Source organism: Macrosteles quadrilineatus, unplaced genomic scaffold, assembly GCF_028750875.1.
Source record: "Macrosteles quadrilineatus isolate MER2022 unplaced genomic scaffold, UCM_ALF_1.0 Scaffold_9__3_contigs__length_116548681, whole genome shotgun sequence".
Lineage (NCBI taxonomy): Eukaryota > Metazoa > Arthropoda > Insecta > Hemiptera > Cicadellidae > Macrosteles > Macrosteles quadrilineatus.
Window position 1 is genome coordinate 45,975,487 of NW_026542602.1, and position 14,151 is coordinate 45,989,637.

Sequence of the window (14,151 nt, forward strand, 5' to 3'; positions counted from 1 at the left end):
CGTAATATCTCTTTAGTTCCTATTTATTCAAAACCACGGATTATTAAGTGCGTATAGTTTCTTATACTGTCAGCCACTGGTGCATTTACCTTAAATACATAACTTAAGGGAAATTATAGAAATCTTTATCACTTTTGTTCTAGATGCAGTATTTGACCATCTTTGGAGGCCATCGTGTAAAGGATATGACTTTAACAATCTTGAAAAATCTAATGACCGATGAATTGGCCCTGCACTACAGCTATTTGGGCAAAAGGGGGAAAAAGGTTTTCACCAAAGTTCGACTGAACTCGATTATTCTTGGTAAGATTCCGTAATTAGCTTTATATTATATAAACAGACTGTTTGTGACATTTTGCATCCTAATTAATAAAATTAAAAATCTTAATAAGCATTTGGACGATACATTTTTCCTTGAATTTAAATAAACCCAACGACTCGACAACTTCTTCTTTAGGAATTATAATTTTGTGAAACGACACATGAAAAGAATAGCAAAGTTAATAAATCACAAAAGCTAACAAATACAAAACGATACCATGGAACTTTGACAATATCGCCCTTATGATTTTATATTACACCTGATCACATTTTATTGCAACCCTCTATCTATCCTCGATTACAAGTCTTACTTTAATAATTAAAAACTTATTATCAAGCATATTAAAATATCAAAAATCAAAAGGGACAATATTAAAAAATTGTACTGTTTAGGCAGGGCCATGCCTTAAGTAACACATATTTTTGAATAGGTTTACTGGGTCAAAAGAATACAAATATCAAAAACAACATTCTTATCAAACACAATTCGTCAGTGAAATATCCATCATATTTTGTGTTTTTAAAACATTTATTTCAAACAACTTTGAAATACAATCTATGTGAAATACGGTAAACAATTACCTATTCTAAAAAGTCTAGTCTAGTTTTTAATTTCTATCTAAAAGTCATCATCTATTTGAAATTAAATAATTTAAAAAATTTTCAAAAAATTTATGGAGGGATACTTCTGTGTTTTTATCTGTTTCTTCAAGAACTATACAACAGTTTATAATTTCTGTTGCAGAAGTTGTCAGAACTGCAAAGAATGCAACCAACAAAGAAATCATACCCATAATTTCAAGATGGCTCGCTGGTGCAAGAAATAGATTGGACGCCAGGTAAGTTTTATCTCTAATTGTGACAAAACTGCATTCTTATTTTACCATTTTTTGTGCCAACACGAGATAATTTATTTTGAGATAATACATGCATTGCAAAATTTATGGATTTTAAACTGTAAAATTATGATGTGCAGAAAATCTTCAATGAGCTAAACTAATTTGGGCACTTAAATGAAAGTCAGGATTCATGAAAACTATAAATTGTGTATAAAATCTATACGCAATAAGCTGTAATTGTGTTAAAATTATGCACAGTCCTTAAACACGGGGTTGGGATTTATGGGTAATTGGATTGGACGATTAAATGCTGTTTGATTATGTTATTTAAAGCTTCCCATCAGATTAAATTAAATTAAATTTTAAATTTAATTACATAAAAAATAGATTTAAATTTGTATTTCTAAGATATATTTATTAAATTGTGATTAAGTAACTTCAAAACATATATTGGAGAAACGTAAGTTAACATTATGAGAATAATTTCATAACCATCAAAGATGTAGCCCAACGACAATTAAATATTATTGTAAGTTAATTTATTTCAATTTTCTATTTGTTTTAGGAAACAGAGAGAAGAAGCCAAAACGAACGGCTCATAAATTGAAATGAAGAAGAAGGGCGAAGCTATAGGAATCGTGACCTGAAGGAGATATTTTAGCTGATAATTATGTATTACTAGCTGTAACCCGCGGGCTTTGCCCCATTTAACTTCTTAATTTTCAAGATTATCTCGTTCGCATGGCTCAATCACATCCTGGTTGAAGTTTGTCCGCTACGCTCACTCACCTTTAGGTTGGAGCTCGTTTGCTACGCTCACTCACCTTTAGGTTGGAGCTCGTTCGCTGCGCTCACTTGCCTTCAGGTTAGCTCGTTCGCTACGCTAACTCGCCTCCAGGTTGAAGTTCGTTCGCTACGCTCACTCACCTTTTGGTTGCAAATTAGCTGTTGTCATAAATGTAAAAGAAATAATAGTGCTGCTCCCTGTTGGTAATCCTTGTAACTTTAATGCTATTGAACATCATAGAACAGAACCAACTTATTTAATTGAAACAGCTGTTAAGATTCAATAATTCCATTTCTCATAAGGTTAACATGGGAAACTTCAGAGCCACTGGGGCGGAGCCCGAAAGGATTTTTGAAATAAGAATATGCCTATATGTTAATCGAGAATGTGAGCTATCATCATGCCAAATTTCAGCCCAATCCGACCAGTATTTTTCGCGTTCACTTGTCACAAACATACATCCATACATCCATACATCCAAACTTTCTCATTTATAATATTAGTAGGAAAATGAAAGTCACAAAACATCTAAATTGTTCTGATTATGCCCTTAGTACAAACTATATTGCATATTTATTTTTGCTTGAGTAGTGGTAAACACACTCAATTGGTTTAGAATAGAATATGATGTCTTTGAACATATATTATTTTGTGTTATCCTTGATTTGTGTATGGTAATTAAACCAGCATTAAATTATTTGTTCATTGTGCATTATAGATTTAGTCTAAAATTACATGTTGTTGTTATATTATTGTTTTTACATCGTCATTACTTTGATAATATTTTGTAGTAGTATTTATTGAATTCCTATTAATTTAATTTAAGTTCTTCTCTTAAGGGTGAACAATTTGACTAATTTGAATCTTTAAACAATGAATTAATTGGATTAAAATTGTGCTTAGCTATACAAGTTATATTTAGCTAGTGTATTATATTTTTTCCTACAGTTACCTAACAATGTACATGTTCTCTCACTGATTTGAGAAAGCAAAGTGGCCAATTCGCTCATCAGTGAGACAATGTTAACTTTGTCTCACTCTAATTACTTTGTCTCACTCCAGATTTGCAACGTGAAGGCACGAAATAGTGAGCACGTAACATGCAGTACGTTTGTAACGTCGTATGCACGCGAAATACATTGGCAGCACTGGCTGTAAATCAGCTTGTCAGCTGTTGTACTGTTGTATTTGTCACTTCACATTAAATGTTATATTAAAAGTTCACTTCTGTGTAAAAATAGGTTATGCTTCTTCACCAATTTATTTGTTTTATGGTAACTGTAGGAAAAGTATAATGTGCAACTCGAGTTCAAAGTACAATTGCCTCACTCGAGAAACCATTCCTCACTCGCCTACGGCTCGTGAGTAAGGATTTCTCTCGAGTGAGTCAATTGCTCACTTTTCTCACTAGTTGCACAAATAACTATATTACAACTGAATTACTTTCCTATTTCCTTTTTTATGCTCATTAATTGTAGCTTAAATGAATTGTCGTCCATTTGAAAAGTTATACTTAACCGTACATAATAGAATAGTCAAAATATATTTGTACTATGTATGTGTCCATTATCGGATACACATGGCGACTTAAGTTCTACTTTATTTAAGAAAGTGTTTGATTAATGTCTTTGTTATTGAATTTGTATTTTCAAACCATTAAAAAAATCAAAATTGTTAACGTGTTATTGTGATATTTTGCATTCTTAACATCACCTCCTATTGTATCCTCAAACAAATACACCAGATGATATTAACCTTTGAAGACTGTCCTCCAAGATTGTAGCACAATTGGCAATTTTGGTGGAAGCACGATATTATATTTTTATCACTCCGTAAAGAAAGTAGTTGTTTACGGCAATAGTTCACATAAAATAATGTAATTGTTCCCCTAGCTCTAATTTAGAGCATGAAAATACGATCATCTGTTTTTCCCTTGCTCTAAATTTACCTTTTTTTGCAGCTAATAAGCACTAGTGCAATAAAGAACCCCATCTTGCTTGCGAGTTTTGTTCTTATAAAGCGAAGAAGAAGAATAATCTTAAGGCCCATTTGGCTAAAAGACATTTACAGCAATATAACTTACGTAGAATTTTTGTCTAGTTGATTTCCCCCAACGATTTAAGTATGATAAGCTTTGGGAAATAATTTTGAGAAGCTTTCTAACCGTCTTGTACAATTAAATATGTTAGCTATAAGTATTACTATAAAACATATTGTAAGAAATTTCCACAGTCTAAATGCTACTTAGTACTAATCAAGTTCGTTATTTTAGGTATGAAGGAAATCTTCCTTAAAAAACTCAACCGATTGCAATCTTTATTGGAACACATTGAGCTAAAAACTGATTTGGTGTACGAAGAAGTTATCAAAGGAAGGTGCGAATCGAGCAACTCTGGGTTGAAAATACTTAGTGTGAAATCCATCAATTCATCTTTGGTTGAAGACGGTTTTCTTCAAGAAATAAAGAACTTGCTACCTATTTCGTCAGAGGAACAATTGCAAGCACTTGAAAAACAGCTTGAGGACAAAGAAAAACGTGACGTATTGGTAGGTTGGGAAACCAAATCTATTGTTTTAAATTTTTGTATTTCGATAGTGGGAAACATGGGAATGTAGGGCTTTTTTGTCCCAGGACTTTTACCAGCATATATATAGATGGTTTTAAATGTTTTTTTTTTCACTTAAAACGTTGTCTACAGTATACTATGTACAAATCCGATCTGAAATATGTTGCTAGTTTAAAGGGGATGAGCGGCATCACCTACCTTTTTGCAATAAACCCGAAGACGATGGGTCATTCATAATTTGTACACCAATTTAATTCATTCATTGTTTTTCTTGGACAATATATCCCAAAAAATTGAATGATAGGCTCTGAAGATGAGGCTAACTCTCTCCTTATTCCACTCATGGAGAGGGGTTGTCGATTGTGACATCATAACTTCACAACTATTTGACATAGGATTGTCTTGAATTCTTATGTTTTTGTCATCACGCCAAAGTCTTAATGATAATGTATACAGGTTTCGAGTCTGCTGAAATACTAAATTGTCGTTTCCTAAATCTTTTATTTCTAACGCATTTGCATTATTTGAATAAGATTATGGAAGAAAACATTATTTAAATACATAAACCAAAGTAAATAATATTTCAAGGTTATCTTAAGGGAAATTATAGATATCTTTATCACTTTTGTTCTAGATGCAGTATTTGACCATCTTTGGAGGGATTCGTGCAACGGATATGACTATAACAATCTTGAAAAATCTAATGACCGATGAATTGGCCCTGCACTACAGCTATTTGGGGAAGAAGGGGAAAAAGGTTTTTGCCAAAGTTCGACTGAACTCGATTATTCTTGGTAAGATTCCGTAACAAGACTTTATATTGTATAAAAAGACTGTTGGTGATATTTTGCATCCTAATTAATAAAAATAAAAATCTCAGTACTCGTACGGACGATACATTTTTCCTTGAATATAAATAAATTTAATGACTCGACAAATTCTTCCTTAGTAGTTCTAAACTAGTAAAACGTCACGTGAAAGGAATAAAATTAAAACACAAATGCTAACAAATACAAATTGGTACAGTGGAACCTTTACAACACCCCCCTTTTGATATCTATTACTCCTGATCACATGTTTTGCAACTCTCTATCTAACCTCGATTACAAGTCTTTTTTAATAATGAAAAACTTATTTTCTAGGTTATACTTTGAATCAAAACGGCATATTAAAATATCAAAATTCAAAACGGACAATAGTTTAATATTGCAGCGTTTAGGCTGGACTTCGCTTCAGTAACAGAAATCTTTGAATATGTTTACTGGGTCAAAAGAAAATTATTACCAAGATCAACATTCCTTTCAAACACAATTCGTCAGCAATATATCCGTCATATTTTGCGCGTTTAAAACATTGATTTTAAACACCTTTTAAATACAATCCAATGTAAAATACGGTAAACAATTATCTATTCTAAAAAGTCTAGTCTATTTTTTAGTTTCTATTTAAAAAGTCATTAGCTATTTTAGAAGAAAGAATTTTTTTTTTTTTAAATATATGGGGGGATATTTCTGTGTTTTTATCTGTTTCTTCAGGGATTATACAACAGTTTATAATTCATGTTGCAGAAGTTGTCAGAACTGCAAAGAATGCAACCAACAAAGAAATCATACCCATAATTTCAAGATGGCTCGCTGGTGCAAGATATAGATTGGAATCCAGGTGGGTTTTATCATATACAAAAAGAATTTAATATAGACTGTCAGCTGTGCTGCGGTTACCATAGGTTCTGGCGCACACCACTAGGAGCGCTATGTAGTTACGGCGCTCGTGCTATGTAACTACACGGCGCTCCCAGCGGTGTGCGCCAGAACTTATGGTAACCATGGTAACCACCATATAGCTTAACAGTCTATTATATGTAATCATTTTTGTCCACGGTTTTAAAAACTTTGGATTTAAATTTCTATTTCTATATTATACTTATTAAATTGTGATTAAGTAACTTATACATTGGAGAAAGGTAAGTTAACATTATGAGAATAATTTCATAAAAATCAAAGACGTAGCCTAACGACAATTAAATATTATTGTAAGTTAATTTATTTCAATTTTCTATTTGTTTTAGGAAACAGAGAGAAGAAGCCAAAACGAACGGCTCATAAATTGAAATCAGGAAGAAAGACAAAGCTATAGGAATCGTGACCTGAAGGAGATATTTTAGATAATAATTATGTATTAAGATGAAAGTCGCAAAACAACGAAATTGTTCTGATAATGCCCTGAGTACAAACTATATTGCATATTAAGTTTTGCTTGATAATATTTTGTATTAGCTTAGTTATTGAATTCCTATTAATTTAACTTAAGTTCTTATCTTAAGGATGTTCAATCTGACTACTTTTGACCTCTTCAATGAATTTATTGGTTTAAGAATTTGTTTAGCTGTACAAGTTAGATTTAGTTAAGTGTAGTTCATTTTCTCTTCTTAACTATCCATCACAATTTTTGTGTGTGGAATTGTGTTAGTTAACTTTAAGAGTTCTTGTATTTGTATCAGAATTTTTTTACACCTATACTTTTTTTATGTACTGAGTACTTTTTACTAACTGTATACAACTAATAGGTAACGAAATAGTTTGTTAACCATGGCCAATTTTAACAGCTCAATTGACCTCTCCCTATTATATTGTGTTATGTGTTACAACTTAATTGCTTTCCAATTTATTGTATTTTTCTGTTCATTAACTGTAACTGAAATGAATTGTCATTTGTTTCAAAAATTATACTTAATGGTACGTAACTGAATAGTCAAAATATATTTTTGCTATGTATGCGTCCATTATCGGATACATATGGCGACTTGAGTTATACTTTATTTAAGAAAGTGCTTGAAAACTGTCTTTGTTATTGAATTTGTATTTTCAAGCCAATAAATCAAAATGTTTAATTTGTGTTTTTGTGATATTTTGCACTCTTTATAATACTTCTTATTGTTATGTAATAATTCATATCCCCAAACAAATTCACCAGTTTATATTAACCCTTGAAGACAGTCTTCCAAGATTGTAGCACAATTGGCAATTTTTGTGGAAGCACATTTTATTTTTATCATTCCGTAGAGAAAGTAGATGTTTACGATAATAGTTCATATAAAAGAAAGTAAATGTTTCCCTAGCTCTAATTTAGAGCATGAAAAAACGATCGGCTGATTTTCCCTTGATCTAAATTTACTTTCCTTTGTAGCCAAGCAATTATCCACTGATCACTACAAGCGCTAGTGTTGACGAGTGCAATAAAGAATGCTTGCGAGTTTTGTTCTTATAAAGCGAAGAAGAAGAATAATCTTAAGGCTCATGTGGCTAAAAGACATTTACAGCAATATAACCTCTATAGCATTTTTGTCTAGTTGATTTCCCCCAACGATTTAAGTAGGAAAAGCTTTAGGAATTAATTCTGAGAATCTTTCTAACTGTCTTTTACTATTAAATATGTTAACTATAAATATTACTGTAAAACATATTGTAAGAAATTTCCACAGTCTAAATGCTACTTAGTACTAATCAAGTTCATTATTTTAGGTATGAAGGGAGTCTTCCTTAAAAAACTCAACCGATTGCAATCTTTATTGGAACACATTGAGCTAAAAACTGATTTGGTGTACGAAGAAGTTGTCAAAGGACGGTGCGAATCGAGAAACTCTGGGTTGAAAATACTTAGTGTGAAATCCATCAATTCATCTTTGGTTGAAGACGGTTTTCTTCAAGAAATAAAGAACTTGCTACCTATTTCGTCAGTGGAACAATTGGAAGCACTTGAAAAACAGCTTGAGGATAAAAAAAAACGTGACGTATTGGTAGGTTGGGAAACCAAATCTATTGTTTTAAATTTTTGAGCTTTCGATAGGTGGAAATATGGGAATGTAGGGCTTTTTTGTCCCAGGACTTTTTCCAGCATGTATATAAATAGATAGTTTTAAATGTGTTTTTCACTTAAAACGTTGTCTACAGTATACTATATACAAATTCGATCTGAAAAATGTTGCTAGTTTAAAGGGGATGAGCGGCATCACCTACTGTTTTGCAATGAACCCAGAGGTAATGGGTTATTGCTAATTTGTACATCAATTTAATTTATTCATTGTTTTTCTTGGACAATATATCCTAAAAAATTGAAAGGGAGGCTCTGAAAATGAGGCAAACTTTTTCCTTATTCCACTCATGGAGAGGGGTGTCGATTGTGACATCATAACTTCGCAACTATTTGACATAGGATTGTCTTGAAATCGGATGTTTTTGTCATCATAGTCTTTATGATTATGTACACAGGTTTCGAGTCATAGTTATTTTAGATTTTTTATATTCTTGCCTTTGGATTATGCTGAAATGCTAAATTGTCGTTTCCTAAATCTTTTATTCACAACGCATTTGCATTATTTGAATAAGATTGTGGAAGAAAACATTATTTAATTACAGAAACCAAAGTAAATAATATTTCAAGGTTTTCTTAAGGGAAATTATAGATATCTTTATCACTTTTGTTCTAGATGCAGTATTTGACCATCTTTGGAGGGTTTCGTGCAAAGGATATGACTGTAACAATCTTGAAAAATCTAATGACTGATGAATTGGCCCTGCACTACAGCTATTTGGGAAAGAAGGGGAAAAAGGTTTTCGCCCTAGCTAGACTGAACTCTATTATTCTTGGTAAGATTCCGTAACAAGACTTTATATTGTATAAAAAGACTGTTGGTGACATTTTGCATCCTAATTGATAAAAATAAAAATCTCAGTACTCATATGGACGATACATTTTTCCTTGAATTTAAATAAACTTAATGACTCTATAAATTCTTCCTTAGTAGTTCTAAACTAGTGAAAAGACACGTGAAAAGAATAAAATTAAAACACAAATGCTAACAAATACAAAATGGTACAGTGGAACCTTTACAACACCCCCCTTTTAATTTATATTACACCTGATCACATGTTTTGCAACTCTCTATCGAACCTCGATTACAAGTCTTTTTTAATAACGAAAAACTTATTATCTAGGCTCTACTTATCAAAACGGCATATTAAAATATCAAAAATCAAAACGGACAATAATTCAATAGTGTACCGTATAGGCTGGACTTCGCTTAAGTAAAAGAAATCTTTGAATAGGTTTACTTGCTCAAAAGAATACGAATACCAAGAATACATTCTTTTCAAACACGATTCGTCAGCGAAATATCAGTCCTATTTTTTTAAATACCATCCAATGTAAAATACGGTAAACAATAACCTATTCTAAAAAGTCTAGTCTAGTTTTTAGTTTCTATTTAAAAAGTCATAATCTATTTGAGAACAAAAAATTAAAAATTTTTTATAAATTTATGGGGAGATATTTCTGTGTTATTATCTGCTTCTTCAAGGATTATACACCAGGTTATTATTCATGTTGCAGAAGTTGTCAGAACTGCAAAGAAAGCAACCAACAAAGAAATCATACCCATAATTTCAAGATGGCTCGTTAGTGCAAGATATAGATTGGAATCCAGGTTGGTTTCATCATAGACAAAAATAATTTAATATAGACCGTCAGCTGTGCTGCGGTTACCATAGGTTCTGGCGCACACCGGTGGAAGCCCTATGTAGTTACGGCGTACGTGCAACATAATTACACAGCGCTCCCAGCGGTGTGCGCCAGAAGCTATGGTAACCACCGTATAGCTTGACAGTCTTATTATATATAATAATTTTTGTCCACGGTTTAATCTCTAATTGTTACAAAACTGCAATCTTCTTTTACTATTTTTTTGTGCCTACACGACATCATTTCTTTTGACATAATACATGCATTGCAAAATTTATGGATTTTACACTGTAAAATTAGGATGTGCAGAAAATCTTCAATTAGCGATTGGGCACTTAAATGAAAGTCAAGATTAAAAAGGGTATAATGTTCTAACAGACGGAATGCTATTCCTCTTGTTTACATTTTTATTGTACTTTGCACTACATTATTATTAAAATCTATAACCTAGTGTATAAAAACTATAAATTGTGTATAAAAACTGTCAATTGTGTATAAAATGTATAGGCTATAGGCATAAATCTATCCATCTATAGGTATAAATAATAAGCTGGAATTGTGTTTAAATTATGCACAGTCCTTATACACGGGGTTTGGGATTTATGAGTAATTAGATTGAATGATTAAATGCTGTTTGATTATGTTTTTAAGCTTCCCATCAGATTAAATTAAATTAAATTTTAAATTTAATTACATAAAAACTTTGGATTTAAATTTGTATTTCTATATTATACTTATTAAATTGTGATTAAGTAACTTATACATTGGAGAAAGGTAAGTTAACATTAGCCTATGAGAATAATTTCATAAAAATCAAAGACGTAGCCTAACGACAATTAAATATTATTGTAAGTTAATTTATTTCAATTTTCTATTTGCTTTAGGAAACAGAGAGAAGAAGCCAAAACGAACGGCTCATAAATTGAAATCAGGAAGAAAGACAAAGCTATAGGAATCGTGACCTGAAGGAGATATTTTAGATAATAATTATGTATTAAGATGAAAGTCGCAAAACAACGAAATTGTTCTGATAATGCCCTTAGGATTATCACTAACTATGTTGCATGTTAATTTTTGCTTGATAATATTTTGTATTAGCTTAGTTATTGAATTCCTATTAATTTAACTTAAGTTCTTATCTTAAGCATGTTCAATCTGACTACTTTTGATCTGTTCAATGAATTTATTGGATTAAAAATTTGTTTAGCTGTACAAGTTAGATTTAGTTAAGTGTAATTCATTTTCTCTTCTTAACTGTCCATCACAATTTGTGTGTGTGGAATTGTTAACAGTTCTTGTATTTGTATCAGAATTTTTTTACACCTATACTTTTTTTATGTACTGAGTACTTTTTACTAACTGTATACAACTAATAGGTAACGAAATAGTTTGTTAACCATGGCCAATTTTAACAGCTCAATTGTCCTCTCCCTATTATATTGTGTTATATGTTACCACCTAATTGCTTTCCAATTTATTGTATTTTTCTGTTCATTTACTGTAACTGAAATGAATTTTCATTTTTTCAAAAAATATACTTAATGGTACGTAACTGAATAGTCAAAATATATTTTTGCTATGTATGCGTCCATTATCGGATACATATGGCGACTTAAGTTATACTTTATTTAAGAAAGTGTTTGAAAACTGTCTTTGTTATTGAATTTGTATTTTCAAGCCAATAAATCAAAACTTTTAATGTGTGTTTTTGTGATATTTTGCACTCTTTATAATATTTCCTATTGTTAATGTAATAGTTCATATCCCCAAACAAATTCACCAGTTTATATTAACCCTTGAAGACCGTCTTCCAAGATTGTAGCACGATTGGCAATTTTTGTGGAAACACATTTTATTTTTATCACACCGTACAGAAAGTAGATGTTTACGATAATAGTTCATTTAAAAGAAAGTAAATGTTTCCCTAGCTCTAATTTAGAGCATGAAAAAACGATTGGATGATTTTCCCTTGATCTAAATTTACTTTCCTTTGCAGCCAATCAATTATCCACTGATCACTACAAGCACTAGTGTTTTTGTTAAAAATGTATTCTTATTTTTGGAATCAGCTGTTTTTACTGTTTTTACAATACAAAGTGAACCGAAATATTCAGAAGCTTGTGTTGTTGTGTTTTTAGCTTAGATTTACTGAATAACAAAGATAACCTTGGACTAGAACTTTTTTATTTTCATACGTTGTCAGGGAGTATTGCCATAACCTTTTCGCTATTATTTTGATATAAAATTTATTTTAATTAAGAAATATAACAGTTTTAATTGTACTAAGGTTTGATATTCTGTATGTGCATATTTTTGCGTCGTGGTGAAAAGTATTGTTCATTATTTGTACCCAAAGTGATTTCCCTGCGCTTACTCAAATTATTTCCGTCTTTCCAATAATTCCCACTTGCTGGTCTTCACCCCGCACGTGAAATTTTGTGTTCCTGAGTCCCTCGTCCGGGCCAACGGTAACACAGTGACTGTGTTGAGTAATTCGTTGCTCGAAGGTCTTTTTATATGTACGGGTTCTATTTCCTTGCGTGTTCAATTCATGTTGAGCTTACTATTCTGTGTTGTAGCTAGCGGGAGGGATCAGCTTAAATGCTTGGTGTCCAGCTTGCACTTATTAGTAAGTTAAATAGGGGATTGCACTCAACACCTGTTCAATTATCCATTGTTTAAGCCTCCTGAATTGCTCAGTAAATTATAAGTAATCAAGAATAGGTATTTTACCACGAAATTCTTTTAGTGAATTTGACTATGTTTAGATTTCGGTTTGGACTAACTCTTCATCAGGTTTACAAAAACATGAACATTCTCTTTGAAGATTCATCACTTTTGGACAAGTGACGTATCTGCATAGAGGATCCCACCCGAAATGTATACAAAATACAAAGTCAAATGCACTAGAAACTGTCATTTTACACTACTGTAGTTTGTAGGATTATGGCACTTAGACATGTGTTATGTAGACGTGTCGTGTTGAAATATAACACTTTCGTGTTGAAATAGATATTTTAAGTTATATCCTAGAAATATTTCCGTAGTGTTCATGAATACGCGATCTCCTAGCCCTGGAATTCTTTATATCAAACTTGGGAACAATTTGCAACTAATTCAACCACATTCGTTTTAGAACTCTTAATACCCTTAAAAGTGTAAAAGAAATCGTATATTGCTTAATATTCTTGATATCTTACTTTCAGGAACTGTTGAAAGCCGGTTGGCTCCCAGGGTCAGACCGAAGCTAGGTTGTGAAAAATGTGGACAGGAATTCAAATACAAAAAATCTCTTTCGTACCATCAGCGCTTTCAGTGTGGAAAAGAACCGACGTTTCAATGCCCGCACTGTCCTCATCGGGCGAAGCAGTATAGCATTCTACGGACCCACGTCATTTTGAAGCACTCGAAGAACGAGGAGGAAATGGAAGAATCCAATGAAGGAAATGCAACATGAAGAGATACTGTTAATTTTGACTATGGATGTATCTGAATCCATTGAAGTTTTGGAATTGTTTTTTTGTTAAGTATACATCCCATTCGTCGGGACAGCTAGAGTTGATTTTCTATTTTAAATTGTTGAATTAGCCACTCTGTGTGTGTGTTACAGTCTAGATTACTTTATTTTTATTTATAAAGTTGATATAAGGTTTTATTTTATTTTTCCTAGAAGAAAAATAGGTACTTTGGCATCATACCGACCACCCATCTAACCTAACCTAACCTTAAGGGTATTTATTTATAGGTGTGGTTGGTATAGTACCAAATTACTACGTGTAATATTACGTTATGGGCAGGATAAGAATATAATGAGAATAATAATGTGTTTACTTATACATGAAACCATAATGGTTAACACTAGCGCTACCTTAGCCTAAATTCAACTATGTCCAATTTTATCCGAAACTTTCTGTATCATTTACAATATATGGTGATTACTTAATTCACAGCCAAGCTCTGCTACAAGTTTTAGAATAAAAATTATTGTAATTTTATTGAGCCATGAATATATTTTACTGCTGTCAATTGATATTTTTATCTAAATATTTTAATCGTTGGGTGTTTTATTTAACTGTGTTCCATTCAAGTATAAATTTCGTTGGAACCAGTCCATATAGGT

At 31.8% G+C, this 14,151-nt stretch overlaps 1 protein-coding gene across 1 annotated transcript in view; it reads left to right on the forward strand.

Annotated features, from left to right (window-relative positions):
- The window catches only part of LOC129003381 (oocyte zinc finger protein XlCOF6-like), a 37,700-nt gene that overhangs the window by 18,466 nt on the left and 5,083 nt on the right, over positions 1 to 14,151 (forward strand). The window contains exon 9 of the mRNA XM_054431673.1: positions 9,001 to 9,160. Within this exon, the coding sequence (XP_054287648.1) occupies positions 9,001 to 9,160 (160 nt within the window). The remainder of the gene's footprint in view (positions 1 to 9,000; positions 9,161 to 14,151) is intronic.